A 19466-nucleotide genomic window follows, 5' to 3' on the forward strand; every position below is an offset into this window, starting at 1 on the left:
ATTCCCGTTTGAACTACAGCAGATATTTTAGAAAAGACAGTTTATCTTGATTTTAAAATCACCTGTGATGGAGAATTCATCATTTTGGTAAGTTATTATTACTCTCACTGTTAAATATTTACACCTTCTTTTCAGTCTGATTTTGTTTAGATCGGTGGTTTTCAACCTGTGGTTTGCTGACCCTTGGGGGCCCATAGACTATGTCTAAGATTTCCAAAGGGGTCTTCCCTTCTATTTGAAAATTTTTAGGGGTCCACAAATGAAAACAGGTTGAAAACCACAGGTCTAGATTCAACTTCCAGCCGTTGGATCTTGTTATACTTTTGTTTGGTAGGCTGAAGTGCCCATTGTTAAATATTTGTTCCCCATGTAGGTACTTACAGAGTGCGAGCAAGTCATTCCTTAACCATCTCTTTGTTAAGATAAATAGATGTTTTCCAATCCTTTAATCACTTGGGTGGCTCTTCTCCTAACCCTTCCAGATTATCAGCATCCTTCTTGAATTGTGGGCACCAGACCTGGACACACTAGTCCAGCAGTGGTTGCACCAGTGCCAAATACAGAGGTAAAATTACCTCTCTACTTCTGTTTGAGATTCCTTCATTTATGCCTCCAAGGATCACAGTAAGTCCTTTTGGCCACCGTGTTGCACTGGGAGCTCATGTTCAGCTTTTTATCCATCATGAACTGTTCAGAGTCACTGCTTTCCAAGATAGAGCCCCGCCAGCATGTAAGTATGACCTGCATTCTTTATTCCTTGTCCTATATTAAAACACACATTGCTTGCTTGCACCCAGCTTACCAAGCAATCCAGATCGTGGTGCATGAGTGACCTGTCCTCTTCATTATTTACCACGCCGCCAATTTTTGCGTCATCTGCCAAATTTATCAGTGATGCTTTTATATTTTGACAATTTGCTCACTTATTTAGAAGGGTGTTAATAACATCAGAATGTGGGGCCAGATCTTCAGGGGGTATAAATCATGTGAATGTGGCTTTAGGACTCTCAACGTAGACACCCATTCTTGGAAATCTAAGCCCATGGTTTTGCACATTTCCTGAGTCTGACATAGCTCTTTAATTTTAGCATAGTCTGATCCATAATAATATTTGCCAGAAGTTTACCCTTTAGCAAGAGAAAGTGGGGGAAATTATTTGCACAAATGGAATGATAACAGATACTAAAAATAAAGAACTGCAAGAACAAACACAGCCAGGCATTTGCTTTCTTATATGTTTTGACAGAGGGCCATGTGAATGAATTGTTCACTCACGTAGAGCTAACAATAATTGGACTCCCCATAAGAAAAATACCTGGAAAATATATACCAAACCTATTTTTAATCATATTCATTGTCAGTAAATATTTAATCCCTTGTTAAAGGCATTCCTACCAGGCTATACAAATTTTACAGTTACTAGGGTTCTGTGAATACTGCTATATTAATAACACGAGGCCTGATCCTCAGCTGGTATCAATCAAGAACACTCCATTGACTTCAGTGAAGCTACACTGGTTTATACTAGCTGGGGATCTGGCACATTGATTCTATTTTCTCCTCGAGAACAGGGAGACGGTTTCATCTCAGCATTTAGCAAGCTCCCCAAAACCAGGTCATTTAAAACAATAATCACATCACAGTTTGCTCGGTGCAAACCGCTTTTGTTCGGAATAGTTCCCTGTCACTTTAATTAGCATCCCCAATGGAAATCTTTTCTTGCCAGCCCTTACATACCAGTGATTTGCAAAGAGCCATTGGACCACATCCCTGGCTCCCTTTTCACACGCAGGTGGAAAATAATAAGGGATCACTGACACACAGGCCGACAAATGGATAATGGAAGCACAGATTCCGAGGTCTATAATTTTTAATAATTTTTAAACTAGCTACAAAATGTCAATCACGTCACAAACTGACAGGAGACAGAAAGAATTTCATATTACATGCGGCAATGATATTTATCTCACAGTTTATCTAGATTTCATTCATGTAGGTTATTTTTTATTATTATTTTTCATTAAGTCAGCTACTAAACATCTCAGCAATTTGGTGTGCATAGCCCTAGGTAAGCAACAGAGAACTGTACTGATAACAAACCACACGAGGATAGTGACTAGTAACATAGAGCCTTATAAAAAATTACATCTCTTTGCATCAATTCCTATGGTAGTTGTTTCCTCCAAAAGATAATCTTCAAAAGCAACAGACAAACCCAATATATTACATCTATTTCTTTTTGCCTTTGACATATTTTCAGCCAAAGGTTCAATTTTACTGGCAATGATGAAATGGTGAGTGTCCAATCCATCTTTTTTTTCATAATTAAAAAAAATGATCATGGTTAAAAACTGTATATAGATCAACAAGAAAAAAGTGGCACTACTGCATACTTGCTGGTATAACACAGTCCCAATACCGAGCATGCTTTTGTTGTCATTTGTGGATGTGCTACTGCCATGGGAAAAGTCTTGTTTAAGTAGGAGTCTAGAAGTCTAGTTATTTCTCATGCATAAATGCATAAATCACATCACTTTTTAGTGCAATGCTTGTTATAGTTATATAATTCCACATTGTCTTATCATGAAATCATAACAACATATGACAGCAATGGAGAACAGAAGACAGTAAGGTTAAGGGATACCCAAAGACAGGAGTGTGGCAGTAGCTCTGTGGAATGTCACAGTTTTACAAGAACAATACTGTATATTTAAAGGTTAACAGCACAGTTAGCATTCCAACATTGTTGTCATTCAGCAAACCTGATAAAAGAAAAAGAAAGCAACCCAAAAGAGAGAGAGAGAATCTAAACAAACAAACAAAAAAAACCCCAATCAAACAATCCCCCCCCAAACTTCAAAGTGAGCTCCAGCCATCGGATCAGCACTATATACAACCTTTGGAAAGAAAGATATCTAGAAAAAAATAATTACAAGTATCATTTTTGGAAAGCTGACAAACTACACAGGACAACATTTACAATGGGGGCTGATATGTGCATGTGTGCAAACCTAGTAGGTAAATACCATGAGAAAAGCGTGAAGAAACTGCCGTCTGGGACAGTGCTAGGAGGGAAATGCACTACATGGCATTTAACCACTGCCCAGGATCTTTGTTGCACGTTGGTTGGCTTCATCAATCCTGGTTTTGTTGGAGTCAGCCTAGGGGGAAGGAAGGAAAGAAACAACTGATTACATAGCAGAGAGAGAACATCTGCTTTGCTAAATATGTAGTAGAGTATGTCACCCATCCGGGACCTCTCTGCTTCCTGATCCTGGCCAACTCAGGAAGGACAAGCTCAGAAATACCATGAAATTGGCTGTTCTTGTATTTTTGGCGGCCCAGCAGGAAGATTTGGCCCCTTTTGACCTTAAACTGTGTGATTCTGCAACTAATAGAAATCACCTGTTTGCATGGAAGTCCCACCCAAATTTGCAAGCTCAAGAGATTCAGGTAAACTTTGGAAAAACATCTCACATTTCAGGTTTTTCTCTGAGCTGCCAAATGCTAGACCACATCCCTAGTGGGTGTGAGCTGATATAGCACCATTGAAGTTAATGCTAGGAATCTGACCCAGTTTGAAATTCATCCATCAACAGTTGTAACAGATGTGCTGTTTTTACTGACGTAAGGCTGTATTCAGCTTTGATATTATATAACCATATGGGATGTAAAGGATCTGGGCTCTGCCCTGGCTGCATGATGATCTAAAACTTCTCCAGGCTGCCTAACACTTTTGTTTTTGTTCCATTGGCAAAGCAGCAGAGAACCATCAGGACAGAGAGCTAGATTGTGCTCTCATGTAAAGCCATTGAGAAGAGACAAGTTTCTTTTGAAAATATATCAGACTGAATCCTCAGGCCAGAGCAGCACTTGCTGCACCTGTGGTGGGAAGGGAATAGGAGGCATTATGCCACCCTTTCACCCTTCCCACAAGATCAGCTGGCACTGGTGCAAATTAAAGCAGCCTCAAGGCTACTCTAATTTTCACCAGCAGATAATAGCACAAAGGGGAATTGAGAGAGACCAAGGATCTGGCCCATCAGTTCCACCGCATGCTCTGGTGTCAGATGGATACAAGGACTTACAATGCTCCCAATCTTTTACTCCTCATATGTGGTTGCACCTCAAAATCCCATTGAAGTTAATGGGAATGTCAGGCAGGATTAGGTCCACAAAAAGAAGCAAAGAGATAAGATTTCTGGAGCCTCCTCAGACACTGGTTCTAAAAGAGACACTCAGCACACTCCCTGCAACACTTTGTAGAGGGCTCTATGTGAAAGGAAAGAGTCCAGAAATACAGGTTTCACCATTTTGGAGCTCACTGGAATATCATTATAAGAACAGGATGGCAATTCCTTTTGAGAAATGTAAATATCATTTGAAATAATCAGACTGGATCTTATTGAACACAGTGGGTTAAATTCATCCTTCGTATAATGTCATTGTTGCCCAGTAATTTTGAAAATTAGACAACTCTCTTTTTTTTGGCACTGAAACTCTTTTGTTAATTGGATCTCCCTTTGACTGTGGGTTGTGGTAACTGCCCAAAGTCAGCTTTGGAGATAAAAGAGCATTATCAAAACGGAAGTCTATCAGTGCAGCTGTATCCAAGTGGCTGTTGCTACGTCGACAGCAGCTGAGGATCTAGTCCCAAATGTTCTTCAGTGTTGATAGCCCACTATATATAGGTATGGGAAGCAGGGTTGCCAGCTGGGGCTGTGTGTATTTCTGGAGGTTTCACTGCATGACATAATCTTTAATTCAAGATTAATCTTTAATTCCTGGAGCCTCCAGGACAGTCCTGGGAGGCTGGCAACCCTCTGGGAAGGGTGAGAGCTCTGGTAGCATTCATTTCAAATGTGCAAGTGTCCATTTCATTTTATTAGCTCAGTATTGTCTGAGTGTTGCTTTTCATGATGACTATCCAGGTAGCACTATGGCGACATGGTTCTGTCATTTCAAGTCTGGTCCTGCTCCGACTGGTTTTGACGGGAGTTTTGTCCCTCATTTGTGTGGCCGGAGATGTGAGACCTGGGTTTATAAAGATTTCTGTATAGAACCAAACCTGGTGGAAAAATTGGTGCTGCAGTCTGAAATCATGGGTCTTTCTGGAGCCTCTTTCTAGCTCATTCGCAGGTAAAAACACTCTGGGGAAGAGAACTTTTACCTTCCTGAACAAACCAACCACCCCCCCTGTTATGATTCTCCTGAGCAGAGGCTAGAGCAATGGGTTCTAGGCCTGGCTCTGCCACTAGCCAGTTGGCTGTCCTTGGGCAAGTCACTTCCTTTCTCTGTGCTCAGTTTTCAGAGCTGCAAAATGGGGATACAGATAATCCAGCGAGCTAGATGAAAAGGCACTGGCTAAGAGTGAGGTTGTGTTATTTTACCACCTCTGTAAAGTGTTAGCTCAGCGCTAGGCATTGTTTATGTTTCTGCACCTTTGATAAAGTTGAGCCATTAATATTAGACTCATCACCATGTGTTAGCCTTTGTAAGCTGACAATGACATGGTAGTATTCTTTCTGTGCTATAGGTTAGAGAATGCCATGAATACTCCGATAACATTAATGCCTTGCTCAGGCACTTGTGAAGATTTTAATGGAGAACCCTGTACCTATCTTTTGGAAAATGCATTAGTATTTCTGTGGTTTGTCTCTGTTTGTTAGCATCTGCTGCAGTCTCCAATTTTCTATGGCATATAAAATATGTTTTACTGAATTTGAGAGGTATGTACAGTTATCCCTATTTACAGGTGGGGAAACTGAAGCACAGAGCAGCACAGTGACTTCTCCAGACATGGGCCTTTCAAGTTCTTTCTATAAGTGACAAAATGGACATGCCGATAATCTTTTCTTTAGTGTCTGCTGCCTTGTGTGCCATAATTGATTTGACAAATGCTACGCAGAAAGATATTTTTAGTACCGTAATGAATGCACTGCTACTTCGGTTTATCTGTGGGCCAGTCCCTCAGCAAGTGTAAATCTGCATAGGTCCTTTGACATCACTGGAGCATTTGTAGTGGATGTGGATTTGGCCCCAGGTATCTCTAGATATCTGCGTTTGTTCATGGCAAATGGTGCTTCTTTTGAAATGTTAGAATGCTAGAAGACCATGAACAGTTTTCCAGGAAGGAACAGGAACAATGCTGGGGCAAGGTTATAGTTCGTCAAAGACGAAGGCATGACCGTCTCCTTGAAAATGGTAAAGGCCATGGGTAGCCACTGAACTCAGTGGGAGTCTTACAATTAACCTCAATGAGGGCAAAGGTAGGCTGAAGCAAAGCCCTTTTGAAAACCCCACACCATATTTATGGCTCATTGTAACCCAAAGTCCTCTGGAGAATGTATCAAATCTCCAGGATGTTCCTGAGTTTTTATATCTGGATCTCTGAGTTAAGAGAGGGAAACAGCAAAGGCTTTTATTTACCACTCTCCGTAGTTGGATAGGTCAGTCAAGAGCTCTGTCCTCTGAGGTAGTTTCAAGTTGCTCACAGATCCAGCTTAAGTCCAGTGCCATATAAGCACCCAGAGCCAGCATTGCTGTGAACCTCCGCTTTTACAGAGAGTGGCAGCAAGGGGATTTTTAATGACTCCAAGTGAGCAAGGCTGCAGTTTCCCATCTCCTCTGAATAACAGCCCCTTCAGCAGCACAGTGCCCCATACCACTAGGACAGATCATTAGTCCATTACTGACCCATGGGGAAGAGTCCTTCCTACTGAATTACCATCACCACTTTCAGGAGCACCTGGGTTTTCCCTCGAAGTTGACCTGATCCAGCTTTGCTGGTCTTAAATCTCATAGCTTGAAGTAGGGTTAGAGGGAATGGTATTGGTACTGTTCCTTGGTTGTTTTCATGAGCCAAGGACTTGGTCAACTTACAGATCCATTATTTTCTCTTGATCCAGAGTAGGGGGTTAACATGCTATATTTGTGTGATGCACTTACCCCGGTGAGCTGGGTGGTAGCCTATTTTGCTGTGTTGGTCTGTATTGCAGGTGTTTGGTTAGAATGAAGGAACATGCTATGGATGGGAAATGGTCTCCACTGACAATAAGCTTTAAGGAAGGACGTTGGGAATTTACGCAGAGTCGGCACACAGTGAACACTGTCTCATTTTACCTTTTCAAAGATACAAAGCTTGCTCCGTGAGCATGGTGTGCAGATCCACTATTCAGAAGCACATGGGTCAGCGTTCTCAGCCAAAAGCTGAGAAATCAAGAATCCTGCCAAGTCAGTGCTGCACCTCCGGCTGGATTTAAACATCTGTGTTAGTTTAAGAAGCCAGATTGTAGCCTGTTGTGTACCTAGCTGTCCAAGAGGTTTGCACAGAGGGTCAGATCTCCAGTTGGTCTAAATCAGTGCAGGTGAAATAACGCCTGAACTACATCCATTTATACCAGCTAAAGATCTCACCCCCAGGCTTTACCTACACAAAGTGCCTAGCCTATGTTTTCAACATCAGCCAGGATGTTTTCTAAGCAAGAACTGGATTCAGCCCAGCAACGGGATATTCCTAGCCAGTATTCAGTGCATCGTTACGTCCCGTAGGCACAAATGCCACACACCAAAATGTCATCTGTGTTAAATCACCTACTGGTAAGGTTGTGTGAGTGTCGTGCTACTGTTGGCTGCCAGCATGGCATAGCATGCACTCCTGCACTTCATCTAAAAAAGCACGCGTGTACTATGCCTCCCATTTCCAAGACAGATATGACACATGCCATGCAACACTGTGATCCCTTCTCCTATCACAGATATGCAATTTTCATTCAGCACTGAGCTGAATATTAGCAATCACATAACGCCCCATGTCAGTTTTCCTCACTCCAGAAGTGTGAAGTTTTACAGGTGGTGCCGTGAGCACGGTCGTGCGTTTCTCCGTGTATCCCAGCTCCCTTTCTTTATAAAGTTTAGCTTGCTCGTCTGAAGAAAACATGTTCTTTACATAATCTGACCCACCCTGATGTCCGTCACAGGTGCAGTCACTGTCATCAAATCATGAAGTCCTTCATTCATTGCTTCATGGGCTTGCAGTCTGACAAGGAACGTCACAAAGTGCTACATGTCCCCAAGTGTCAGGGTGCAGGAACAGTTTTTATAGTGGGGGTGCTGAGAGTCACTGAACCAAACTGTCAACCCTGTATTTAATGGAAACCACTTCAAGCCAAGGGGTGCAGCAGCATCCCTAGTTCCAGCACCTGTGGCTGAGTGCGCATATGTCTTGCACTTGGCTCTCTGATTTAGTCAGTGAAAAAGCACTTGCAGCCACTTCACTCCCTATTGGCCCCCCAGATGAGGAGGCTCAGTAACGCAAGTTATTCTGGCTTAGGTCAGCATTAACTTCTTGGGCCAGATCCTCAGATAGTGTAAATCTCCACTGAAGTCAATACAGACACAGTGATTTAAGCCACTGAGGTTCTGCCCCCTTATTTTCCTTTCAGTTCCCTTAGGGAGATCTGCCAATACAAAGGCAGGAACTATGTGGATCTTCGGCTAATGGATTCATAATTAAGCATGGAAGTTGTTGTCAGCTCTTTGAATGGAAAAAGAGACCCAAACTCCAGAGAACTGCAGGAGGGGTCTGGTGTTGAAATGGTGGCCCTGACTTTTTAGCAGGTATGGTTTTAATAGTGATTTCAAATGTAATATTGATTATTTGTATTGTAGTAGCACCCAGAAGAATTTTGGGGCAGGGGTGTAGAATCTGGCAGAGATCTGCCAGCTCCTGGGCCCAGCTCCCTCTTCCCAGGGCCAAAAAAATGGGTCTCTGCAGAGTAATTGCTGAAGGGTCTCTGTGGGGTTGGAGGTGGGGAATTGGCAGGATGCTGCAGGTGAAGGCTTGATGAAAGGCGTGGGGGGGGGGGCATTCTGTCTGGCACTGCTGGGCAATGTGACTTGTTAGGATTAGTTTGGAAAAGTTGTTAGTCCAAGAGGCAAGTAAGCCCTCACCTTCTCCATGATCCTGTCAATTTGGCGGTTCTGTGTGTCAATCTCGTTGCCCATATCTAGGGCCATGTGACGGAGATTTCCAATGATGCCGCTGACCTGTTCAAGGTTTTCGTCCATTTCGCCTTCTCGGTCATCATTTGTTACCCTGTGAGGGAGTACACAATTCTTTTGAGTGGAGATGGACTCAACCAGTCTGGGTACCTAGGCAGCTATCCAGCAGCCCTCGTTCATTCAGCCCTGCCAGCTACTACCCATCCCGACATCTCCCTTTGCTCTGGAGCTGTTCAACCTTTCTCTGGGCCATTCATCATCAACCACTCTAACCCTGCCACTGCCAGAAGTAGTGGGCTGTCACTACCAGCAGTGCTGCCTTTAGTGATGGTTCTTCTGAGCATTGCTACTCTTGGACTTGAGGTTTTGCCTATGAGTGAACAGAATATTTGGGAGCTACCTTTGGGGTGCTGAGCAAAGAGATCCCATCCACCTGTTACCTATGCCTAACGCCTGATGACAGTGCTTATCTGGCAGATTTGAGCCTAATCAAAGCACTATGGAGGAGCTTTTGGCTTAAAAGATTAATTTTTAAGTAATTAAAAAAATAAACAAGTGCATCAAATTTCTCTTGGATTCATCAGTGTCAGTATAAATTTCCCATTGCCCCCATTCAACCCATCTGATTTTTTCAGCTTAAAGAGAAAATTCTAGCTGGCGGTGAGCAGACCCTGCAAAAGAACTCAGCCGTTGAGTCTTGAATTATGCATCAGCTCTAATAGTTGGCCAGTTACGCAGGGAGTCACTGGTCGGTGATTCAAACACTGGAAAAAGCTTGGCCTGCTTGGAAAGTCACTGCTTTTCACCATCTCTTGTGTTTCTTAATGGATCACAAAAGGTGGCAGATGGATAACCCTCAAGGCAGATGTCTTCCGTTTAGCCACAGAACAAATATGGCACAGGCAACAGCAACGTAAGCTTCCCCTGTGATAGTCCACCTCTGTGTCACATACCTGACTGGGAGGGGACGCCTTCTAGGGGTGAAAAGGTAAATGGCAGTCTCAATGTACTTCAGTGGCAGCTGGGTCCCCACATCATAGAATCATAGACTATCAGGGTCGGAAGGGACCTCAGGTGGTCATCTAATCCAACCCCCTGATCAAAGCAGGACCAACCCTAACTAAATCATCCCAGCCAAGGCTTTGTCAATCTGGGCTTAAAAACCTCTAACGATGGAGATTCCACCAGTCCCACATCCTCCTGTCCCATCACAGTACACACATCTCCCTTCATCACGGCATCCAAAAAGAGAATAGTTAGTAGTTGACAGAAGAATATTTACCTATTAATCCAGTTACCTCAGTCTTCATAGAGCAAAGCTTTGCATACTGGTAGGCCTTTCTGTCATTCTGAACTTAACTGATAGCATTGCCACCTACATATCTGTTTTATAGACACAGTAATCAATATTTACTTACCACTGTCCCCTTAGCTAAAAGAGAAGGTTAGCAGATGGGAAGTCAAGTCAGCACATTTTTCTGTTACAGTGGATTTCATTTCAGCACCACATACCAAGAGGTGGCCATTACATGGCAACAATAAACTGCAGTTAGTGCACCACAGCATCCCAGATACTGCACTTTGGCCCCAGTTCAGCAAGGGGCATCAGGCTGTACATAATTTTAAGCTTTGAGTAGTTGCACTGAAGACAACAGCACCACTCATGTGCTGTAAGTTATGCACTTGCTTGAGGGCCTTGTTGAGTGGGAGTCTGCACTGCTATTCGTTTAGGGAACATCTCCATAGCACGCAGCATGAGCCTTCCACCCCAGGCTGACAGCCTGGGGCTGGTGGGGCTCATGGTCCCATCCTAAAGATAGCTGTGCAGGTGTTGCACCATGGGTTCTGGCGCCTAGGGAGCGGTGTGGACATCAGAGCCTATGCTCCAGCCTCTAGCTCAAGCCACCACTTCACAGTGCTGTCTACACAGCCATTCTTGCAGACCTAATGTGAGCTCTGCTAGACCAACCCTGTCCACCCAGGCTGGGAGGTTGGATGTAGACGTACCCTTAGATAGAAACTAAGGAGTTTTAAATCTGGTGGTGCACGCCAGTGCTGATGCTCTATGATAACCACTAGGTATCTTGGGACTGTAATAATAAACTGGCATTTATAGGAAATTTTTCATCTTCAAAGTACTTTACAATCATTAATTACTTAGACTCCCCCCCTTTTTTTGCATTGTGTTGTGCCCATGCAGAAACCCATTAAAGTCAATGGGGACCATGTGGGCAGAGAAGTCGACCCATGTGCTGCACTTTGCAGGGTCAGCGCCTGAGTACTAGCAATTCCTTGGTCAAGTAATTATTATCATTCGTCTCATTTTACAGCTGGGGAAACTGAAGGAGCCTCAGTGTGGGTACATAGGGCCTGATTTTCAGATCAGCCGAGCACCCACAAGTCCAACTGATGTCAACAGGAGCAGCTGGTATTCAGCACCTCTGAAAATCACAGCGTGCCAACTCATCAGTAGAAAATGTTGGCCTAAGTAACTTCCCCAGTGCCACAGAGTGAATTAATGAAGAATACAGGATTTCGGACCATATGGAAGAAATCTAAATAAATCAGCACCAGGGAAAATAGAAAGAAAACTGATAACAAGGCTCACCTGCGGATAAAGCCACCGCTGATGGCCATCTGCTCCCGCTCATCCACAACACGTGCTGGCTGGCTGGCTACCACCCCATCTTGATTATTGCCCCAGGCTTTTTTGTAAGCATCACTTGATTTAAGCCTATGCAAAAGAGAGGGTGAGCAAGAAAGCACCAAGTACGAAGAGACAAGTGCAAAAATCTTTACTTCTGCAAGCTAAGAGCTACATCAAGCAAATGAGTTTTAAGCTAGAGGGGCATTTATCGTATACCGATATATCATAAACCTCAACAAAACTTTTTTTTTTTCCACTGCCACAACAACTAGAGTGCTCCGAGATTTCATTTCCAATAGAGCGAATTGCAATTGTCGAGTCTGCAACATTGCACACTGGGTTTTGGAACAAAAAAAAAATAAAATAAAAATAACGAAAACGGGGAGAACATTGAATTGTATTACAGCAACACGTGTACTTTGACATAAAACACAGAGAACACACTGGCAGACAGACATAAAAACAAAACTGCCAAATATAGTGTGTACATCACATCACAGCAACACACTGGCTTAGAGAAAAATAGATTAGGCTCGATTTTAACACATTTTCATGCAAAAGAGTCCTTTTTTAAAAAAAATCTGTGGCACAGTGGGCACCTCAGGCCCTAACCTTTCTGATGTTTTTTTAAAATATATAGCATTGTGGGAGGAGGAACTTGTTTTTAGCGTTTGAGTCAGTGACTGTAATTTCATTCGATTTCTAAATAATATATCGGTACTTGAAAATAGTAACCATACATAGACAGTTGATGTACAAACCTTTATCCACAGAGACAAAAAGTAAAATAGGCAGAAGTGGGATGAGTGCAGGCGAAAAGAAATACAAGCAAACTAGCATCAGAAAGGGAAATTCCTCTACACTATCTTCATGCACCAGCTACAGGCATGAATAAGAAGTGACGCATTCTCATTAAGCACAACTGCCCCAGGGGTTCATCATACTCTTAATGCACCAGCAGTAACAGCCTTCACAATGAGCAACGCCCAGGCAAAAACAGATCTTGGCCTTCTTCAGGAACCTGAAACCTCAGGACTTAAAAAAATTGCCTTCCAACGGGTCATTTCTTTAGCTTATGCAAACTTTCCAAGAGCCATTTTTGACTGAGTCGCCATATGAGAAAAATTAAAATCCAGGCATACCAGCAGTGGCAGATATTAAAATGTGCAGCATAATTTGGGTTGTTTTGACACTAAAGTGATCAGAGAATCATGAGCTTTTTGGGTCTGTAACCAAAGAACTTCATTTTGTTCCAGAAACAGCCTGTTTTCAGCCAAGCTCTTGGGAATGACCAATTCCAATTTCCCCATTCTGCACACGCCTATGACTGTGCGTGAGAAACAGCCCTGCAGCTTGCACTTTTGTGGAGGGAGTGAACAGACTTTAAGATGAATTGGGGAGGTTACTGAACTAAGCTTTAGATACTCCCATCACGTAATTCCACACTCCCTGGGGCTGCTAGGAATTTGTTTCGTGCAAAGATGAGTTACGTACCAAAAAGGTATCAGTAAAACGGCATTGAAAGGGATTTCCCAGAGAGTCATCAATTCTGCTGTTTTTACCTCTTAGAATTTAGTAAGACAAAAGAAATTGAGGTTTTTTTTGCTAGGTGAAATGTATGATACACCTTCATTTCTGGAAATGAATTAGGGAAATGTCTCTAAACAGGGCTAGTGATTATCACCCCAAATGCTGCACATAAGAATTATTGCTATGCATTTTCTTTTAGACCTGTGCCACATGCAGAGAGTAAGATATCTCCAGTGAGTTCTTATATCCCACCCAGTGCCTCCTCCTTCACTTTTTTTGCATGCCAACCTCCCACCCAAAATCAGTGGGTGAAATCCTGGCCCTATTGCGGCCAATGGAAGTTTTATCATTGACTTCAATGGGGCCAAGATTTCACCCAATGACAATTTTGGCTGCTAAAGAAAAGTAGGAATGGGCCCTAAATTAGAACACATGGTTCATTTAACATTATTTACATGTAGCAGGGAATTATTATATGTGAAAGTTTCTCCTCATTTATGGCTACCCAGGAAAAGGAATTGTGGGAACATGCTGTAGTGGTGTTGGTATTTAGGCCCTTATGGATTTTACTTCCTACCAAATTGCACTCCTAATAACAGTCGCCCTTTCTAAAGCAGTTGATTCCTGGCTTGACGTCTGTGAGAACTGCCACTAAAAGCAATACGAGCCCAATTCTGCCTTAAAACGTGAGTACCCCCACTGAATGGTCATATCACTTGCTTATTGAGACACTTGTGTCTGGCTCCATGTGATACTTTGAAAAAGTATTCTCAATTAGTAGTGCAGTGACTTTAAAAACTAATATGTACCACCCCGAAAACCTGCAGGATCCTTTCTGTATGCACTCAGGAGAGTCCATGGTACTGCCATCACCATGAAGTGGTAAATATTTGAGGGCCAAATTCTTAGGCAGTGTAAACTGACACAGCTGTGTGGGTGCCAATGGAGCTAAGCTGAATCACACCAGCTGATGATCTGGCCCTGAGTTTTTAATGGCATTCCTGGCAGATCATACAGTCAAAAAGTCAAGATTTACTGCAATAGCCCATGGGATTTTCTGTACTTAAACGGCTAACTTGTGGCATAGGGTTTGCAGAGGATTCCCTCCCCAACAGGAACTCCCAGAGGGATTGTACCTATCTCAGGTACAATGACTCCAGGAGAGCTGGAAAAATGTGGCTACTGATCTACCCTGTGAAAGGAAACAGTATGTGCTCCTTCCCTGCAGCTCCACACCCCAGTGCAGAGGGAAGCCAGGGCTAGAACCGAAACTCCACACCAGTGCTAGAGTCCAGGTGGCAGGAAGCCTCTCATAGGGCATATGGGTGCACGTGTGTCTCCTTGAGTTCTCTCCCCAGCACCACCTTGTGCACCCAGGCAAGGTTAGACACACTCTGGGGCAACATATATACCAGAGTGGGTATTTATACTCTAGTGCAGCACATCAGAGTAAGAAAATTGACTTTTTAAGTTCAACCACTGCATTTATGTCCCGTTCCCCTTTCCCAAAAAAATACCAGGATTACATTTCCTCTCAAGAAATTAACTTTAAAAAAAACCCTGTGATTGCTAAGAGAAAAATGCCAATCCTGCTGTTCTTACTCAGGGAAAATTCCCAGGGAAATCTAGGGGAGTTTTGACCAGTTTTGCTAAGAATAGCTGCATGATAAGACCCCAGTTGTGAACTAAATCAAGCCCCTCAGAAGACTGTAACATGGTATAATCACCCAACCCTCAGTGAAACCTTTGGGTTGGTTAATTATAAATGTAGTCTCCATAACCCTCTATTCTCAATATCCTTCAAATTGTCTGACTGCATGCTTGGTCTTTTATCATTGAGAAATCTGATCTTCCCAGTGTATCTCCTCGCTTCCTCACCCACCCAACCACATATCACATTTTTCTGCTACATTTGAAACAAACTTCGTTGTGCTTGGATAAGAGTTTCATTTGAGTGTGATGGCATGCAAGCAAACTAGACACATTTCAACATTTCTGCTTAGTGTACGCCCTATCCAACGGAGAGAAATTTTGCATGACCAGTTTAGTGGTTCGAAAATTTGATTTTTTGCAACAAGATAGTAAATACTGTAGGTTGAGATCAAATTGCAAAACATGTCTCTTTCAAGATCATGTCAAGGGAGATAGTTGCTGAGCAATGAGAAGATATGATTTCTCTTCCATAATTGTTAGAGATATTTGTCCCAAAGGACCTCTTCTGCATGTTTGAGCTATGAGTCTTAAAAACTTTATTAACATTGATCATGACAATGTGTTTTAAAATTTAGGGTCTCCAGAAAAAAAACAGCCCTTATGTTACCATGATATTTGTCAGCTAGGTACTAGTCCCATGGAGTACACTTTCTGTAAAATGTTGAAACTTTTATTATTAAAAGGTGTTTACAGTAAAGCTTTCACTGCAGTATGCCTGATTTTAATGCATCTACAGTAATTCCCACTGAATTGTCTACACTATGAGATGAATGCATTGGAACCAGAATCGTTCTATCTGCATGCCACATGCTCATCCTGTCCATATGTCTAGCAAGGATGAGTGTCACAAGGCTTTCAAGATCAGCCTTGAGTGCTCAAAAAGATTCAGGCAGGCAGGCAGCACCTACTTGTTACATGGACAGACACAAAGACCACAGAATTTTCCTAGGTCCGTCAAATTCTTTTCTGCTTCTTTCATGTCCTTATTGATTTGGTCCATTCCCTCTTCGATGCGTTCCAGTTGTTCTGATTAAACACAAGTATTTTATCCCCACAGAATGAAGCAGATGGAAAAGGACAAAGAAAAAAAAGACAAACTTCAGACATTCACTGTGACAAAAAACTGGACACCACATAGCAGAGCCGGTACCCAGTACCTACTTGTTACAAGGACATATGAAAAGGCCACAGCATTTCCCTAAATCTTTTAAATTTTTCTCAGCCTCCTTCATGTCTTGGTTGATATGGTTCATGCCTTCTTCAACACGATCGAGTTGTTCTGGTCAGGACAAAGGGATGACAGCATGGAATGAATTGTATTTTTGTTGCTTGTTTGTTTGTCTTCAACAGAACATGAAAAATGACCATGGCAAACTGAATTAATAGCAATATTACAATGCATTAATCTGGGCTGATGCATTGCTGCTGGGATGTATGCCAAGCTAGATGCTGAAGTATGATGCCTTTTACTAACATGAGTAGAATAAAGCAAAACAAAGCAAAAAAAAAAAAGAGAAAGAGATGTTTGAAATATATTAAACAAGATGTAATGACGTAGAAAGAAAACACGATCATAATCCTGAAAGTCCAGAAACATAATACAGTACATCCACTTACTAAGACACCAATGACATCCAAGAGAAAGAAAGAGATAGGGTTATCATCTTGCATTTATGGCCATTAATAAAAGAAAGAGATTCATTCAATGGACAATACCTTAATTACTTACACTTACAAATGCCTTTGAATTAGACGATTGACAGTGTAACTGGTTTGATTTGTGGGTGAGTAAGTGAGGGAACAGTTAGTAATGATGTTAGGGATGGGTATGAGCTGTCAATTTTAAACCTATGTCCGAGTACGCATTTTTGCAGAGACTGGGCGAGTTGAGATCCAGAAACTTGGTTCTGGTCCATCTCTAATCAGAAAATTCTTTTCTCTGGGATTCTGTTGTAAGTCAGTAGTAACGCTGCTGGCATCAAGGGAGTTATGCAAATCTAGAGACCTGGACTGATGCTCATTGAAGATAATGGAAAGATTCCAGTTGACTTCAATGGGCTTTGTATTAGGTCCCTCAATGAAGTTCACAACAATTTGTTATGTCACTATAATTCCATTTATTTTAATGGAGTTACTCCAGATTTGCATTAGAACTAGCGAGTGAAGTATCCAGCCCAATAACGTGGTTTATACAGACACTGACATCAATGGAGTTCTTGTTTACACTAGGGCTGAATTTGCTGCACAGTTTTCTAGTGACTCTGTGGCTGAGAATAATTTCACATAGTAATTTCTTTACTGAAACTAAAGCTGAAAAGAAAAGGTCCAAATCAGCAATATGCAGTAATGTAAAATCCTAGGCCCAGGTCCTTAGGTGCTGCAAATAGTCATAATTCCATTGACATACTGGATCTTAACTTTGACTTCAACTGAGCAATACTATTTTGCACCAACTGAGGTTCTGGGCTTTAGTTTGCTTTTGAAGGGAAAGAAGTATCATGTGCTGGACAAAAATTGCTTTTTTAATCCATCAGAACTTTTAATCAATTGAAGCAATCCTGGCTATATACAAATAAGGAATAATTAACAATGGTTAAAAAGGTTGAATTAACATTTCCTACACTGGATCGAGAAAATACATCCAGACATTTCCGAGTCTTAGATCTGCGAGAAAAAAAGGACTAGAGAACACAAAAGTGCAATAGAAGTGCAATGTGATGCCTGAAGTTAAATGGACCATGTCAACATAAAAATAATATATTTTAGAAATGAAAGCCCAGTCATGCCTTCACTGAAGTCAGTGGAAATCTTCTATTGGCTTCAGTGGGTAGAGGAGCAGACCTCATTTCTTCCTTGGGTTTCTGATAACACTCTGAGATTAAGGGTTTCAAAGTCTCCTAGGGTATTTAGATGCCCATATCCCATTACAATTAATTTAATGTATTTTAATTAATTTTAATGAGAGTTGGGCAATTTACCCATAATCTCAGCCCCAATTATTTAAGATGAAAGAATTCTAAATTCAGTATTTACACTATTTTTTTTCAATTTGAAAGTGAAAGTAGGTGTGTCAACAGGCTATATGTTGGTTTCACTTTTCTTGGTCTCATCCCCTATCAGGATGTTCATGTGTTTGGGTTCCCAGCAGTGCAGGGAACCAGGGCCGTCTCCAGGCACCAGTGCAGGAAGCAGGTGCTTGGGGCGGCCAATGGAAAGGGGCAGCACGTCCGGGTCTTCGGCAGCAATTCGGCAGCAGGTCCCTCAGCCCCCTTCAGAGGGAAGGACCAGCTGCTGAACTGCCGCCAAAGAATGAAGTGGCGCTGTAGAGCTGCTTCCAATCATGGCTTTACCTTTTTTTTTTTTTCCTTCACCACTTGAGACAGCAAAAAAGCTGGAGCTGGCCCTGTGGGGAACTGTCTGAATCTAAATTAAAGCCTACATTTTGGGGCCTAAATTACCTGACAGTGTTCTTTAGAAGGAATACACTTCACGGGGTTCAAGAATTAAACACTGATATGAAAACCTGAGCAACATATTTCACCCTCTTTGTCAAATAAAACTGTTGAATGAAGAACCAAAAATAAAATGGGTGTTTTGCTTTGAGAAACAATATAATTTTGATGTTAAGGCTTAACAGAAGCTTTGCTCTGACAATTATCATTAGATTCCTCACATACTGAACTTAACTATCTTACTTGATCATCAGTTCTGTCTTAAAGTTGCACTTTCCTCGGAAAAGTGCCCATGTGATGTAAAAATGGCATTTCTGCTCACCTGCTCAAAGTCCTATCTGCTGCTGACTATTTGGCTAATGCTCTTCAGCTCTGAACAGCCCTTGCAGCTGTGGGAGTGTGAGCTGGATTCTATTCAGACTCATGCATCATGTCAAGAATTGCTAGCTAAGTCCCAGTCATGGGTTACTTATTACTGATGGTGATGAAACAACTGGATTTGCTGATGACTGACGGGGCTCAGTTAGAAGAACCATCTTTTTACTTGAAAATGTTGTCATGGCAATCGTTGAGAGAGGCAATCCATACAGAACCTTGTGGTGCCATTTTTACAGTTACTTTTCAGAGGATAACTGCATATATGTTCTTAACATATTTTGTTCTTATATATGTTCTTAACATAATTTGACCAGTAGAAAGCACTGGGGTAAGGCAGCAAGGGTCAATCACAGATCAAATATGAATGATGAACCTTGAGAATGATCCTGCGTTCCTCACGCAGGCAAACATCCTCTGAAGTCAAGAGTAGGAGGGGGCCTTTGAACTTTTACTCCCAAGAGATTCCCCATAATGTCCAGTTAGACAAGGCTTAATAGAAGGGTGTATTTTATATGGCTCAAGGGCTTACCTTTAAATGATACTTCTCACCTCAGCTCTGCTTTAATTTATCATACTTCAGTATTTGTGAGTGTGCTGCTGTTTGTGATTTCACTTGATGGCAGCCTTCATCAGAACTTATGCTATTCCCGAGGAACCAAGGGCCACACAGACAATCTATCTTCCATTAAGGGAAACCTCATCAATCCAAAACGCCTGTATTGCACTAGTAGCCCAGCAGTCTC

The 19466-nt window shown here is 42.1% G+C and overlaps 1 protein-coding gene across 2 annotated transcripts in view; it reads right to left on the reverse strand.

Moving 5' to 3' along the window:
* Positions 1 to 1852: 1852 nt before the first annotated feature.
* Positions 1853 to 19466, reverse strand: part of SNAP25 (synaptosome associated protein 25) — a 97638-nt gene continuing 80024 nt past the window's right edge. The window contains exons 5-8 of one of the 2 annotated variants that reach the window (XM_032800132.2): positions 16055 to 16172; positions 11612 to 11737; positions 8953 to 9097; positions 1853 to 3161 (exon numbers count right to left, since the gene is read on the reverse strand). In XM_032800132.2, the coding sequence (XP_032656023.1) occupies positions 3093 to 3161; positions 8953 to 9097; positions 11612 to 11737; positions 16055 to 16172 (458 nt within the window). In that variant the 3' untranslated portion in view covers positions 1853 to 3092. Of the gene's footprint in view, positions 3162 to 8952; positions 9098 to 11611; positions 11738 to 15801; positions 15920 to 16054; positions 16173 to 19466 lie in introns of both variants that reach the window. The other variant, XM_032800131.2, reaches the window with a different exon arrangement.

The sequence above is a fragment of the Chelonoidis abingdonii genome, chromosome 3 (assembly GCF_003597395.2).
Source record: "Chelonoidis abingdonii isolate Lonesome George chromosome 3, CheloAbing_2.0, whole genome shotgun sequence".
Lineage (NCBI taxonomy): Eukaryota > Metazoa > Chordata > Testudines > Testudinidae > Chelonoidis > Chelonoidis abingdonii.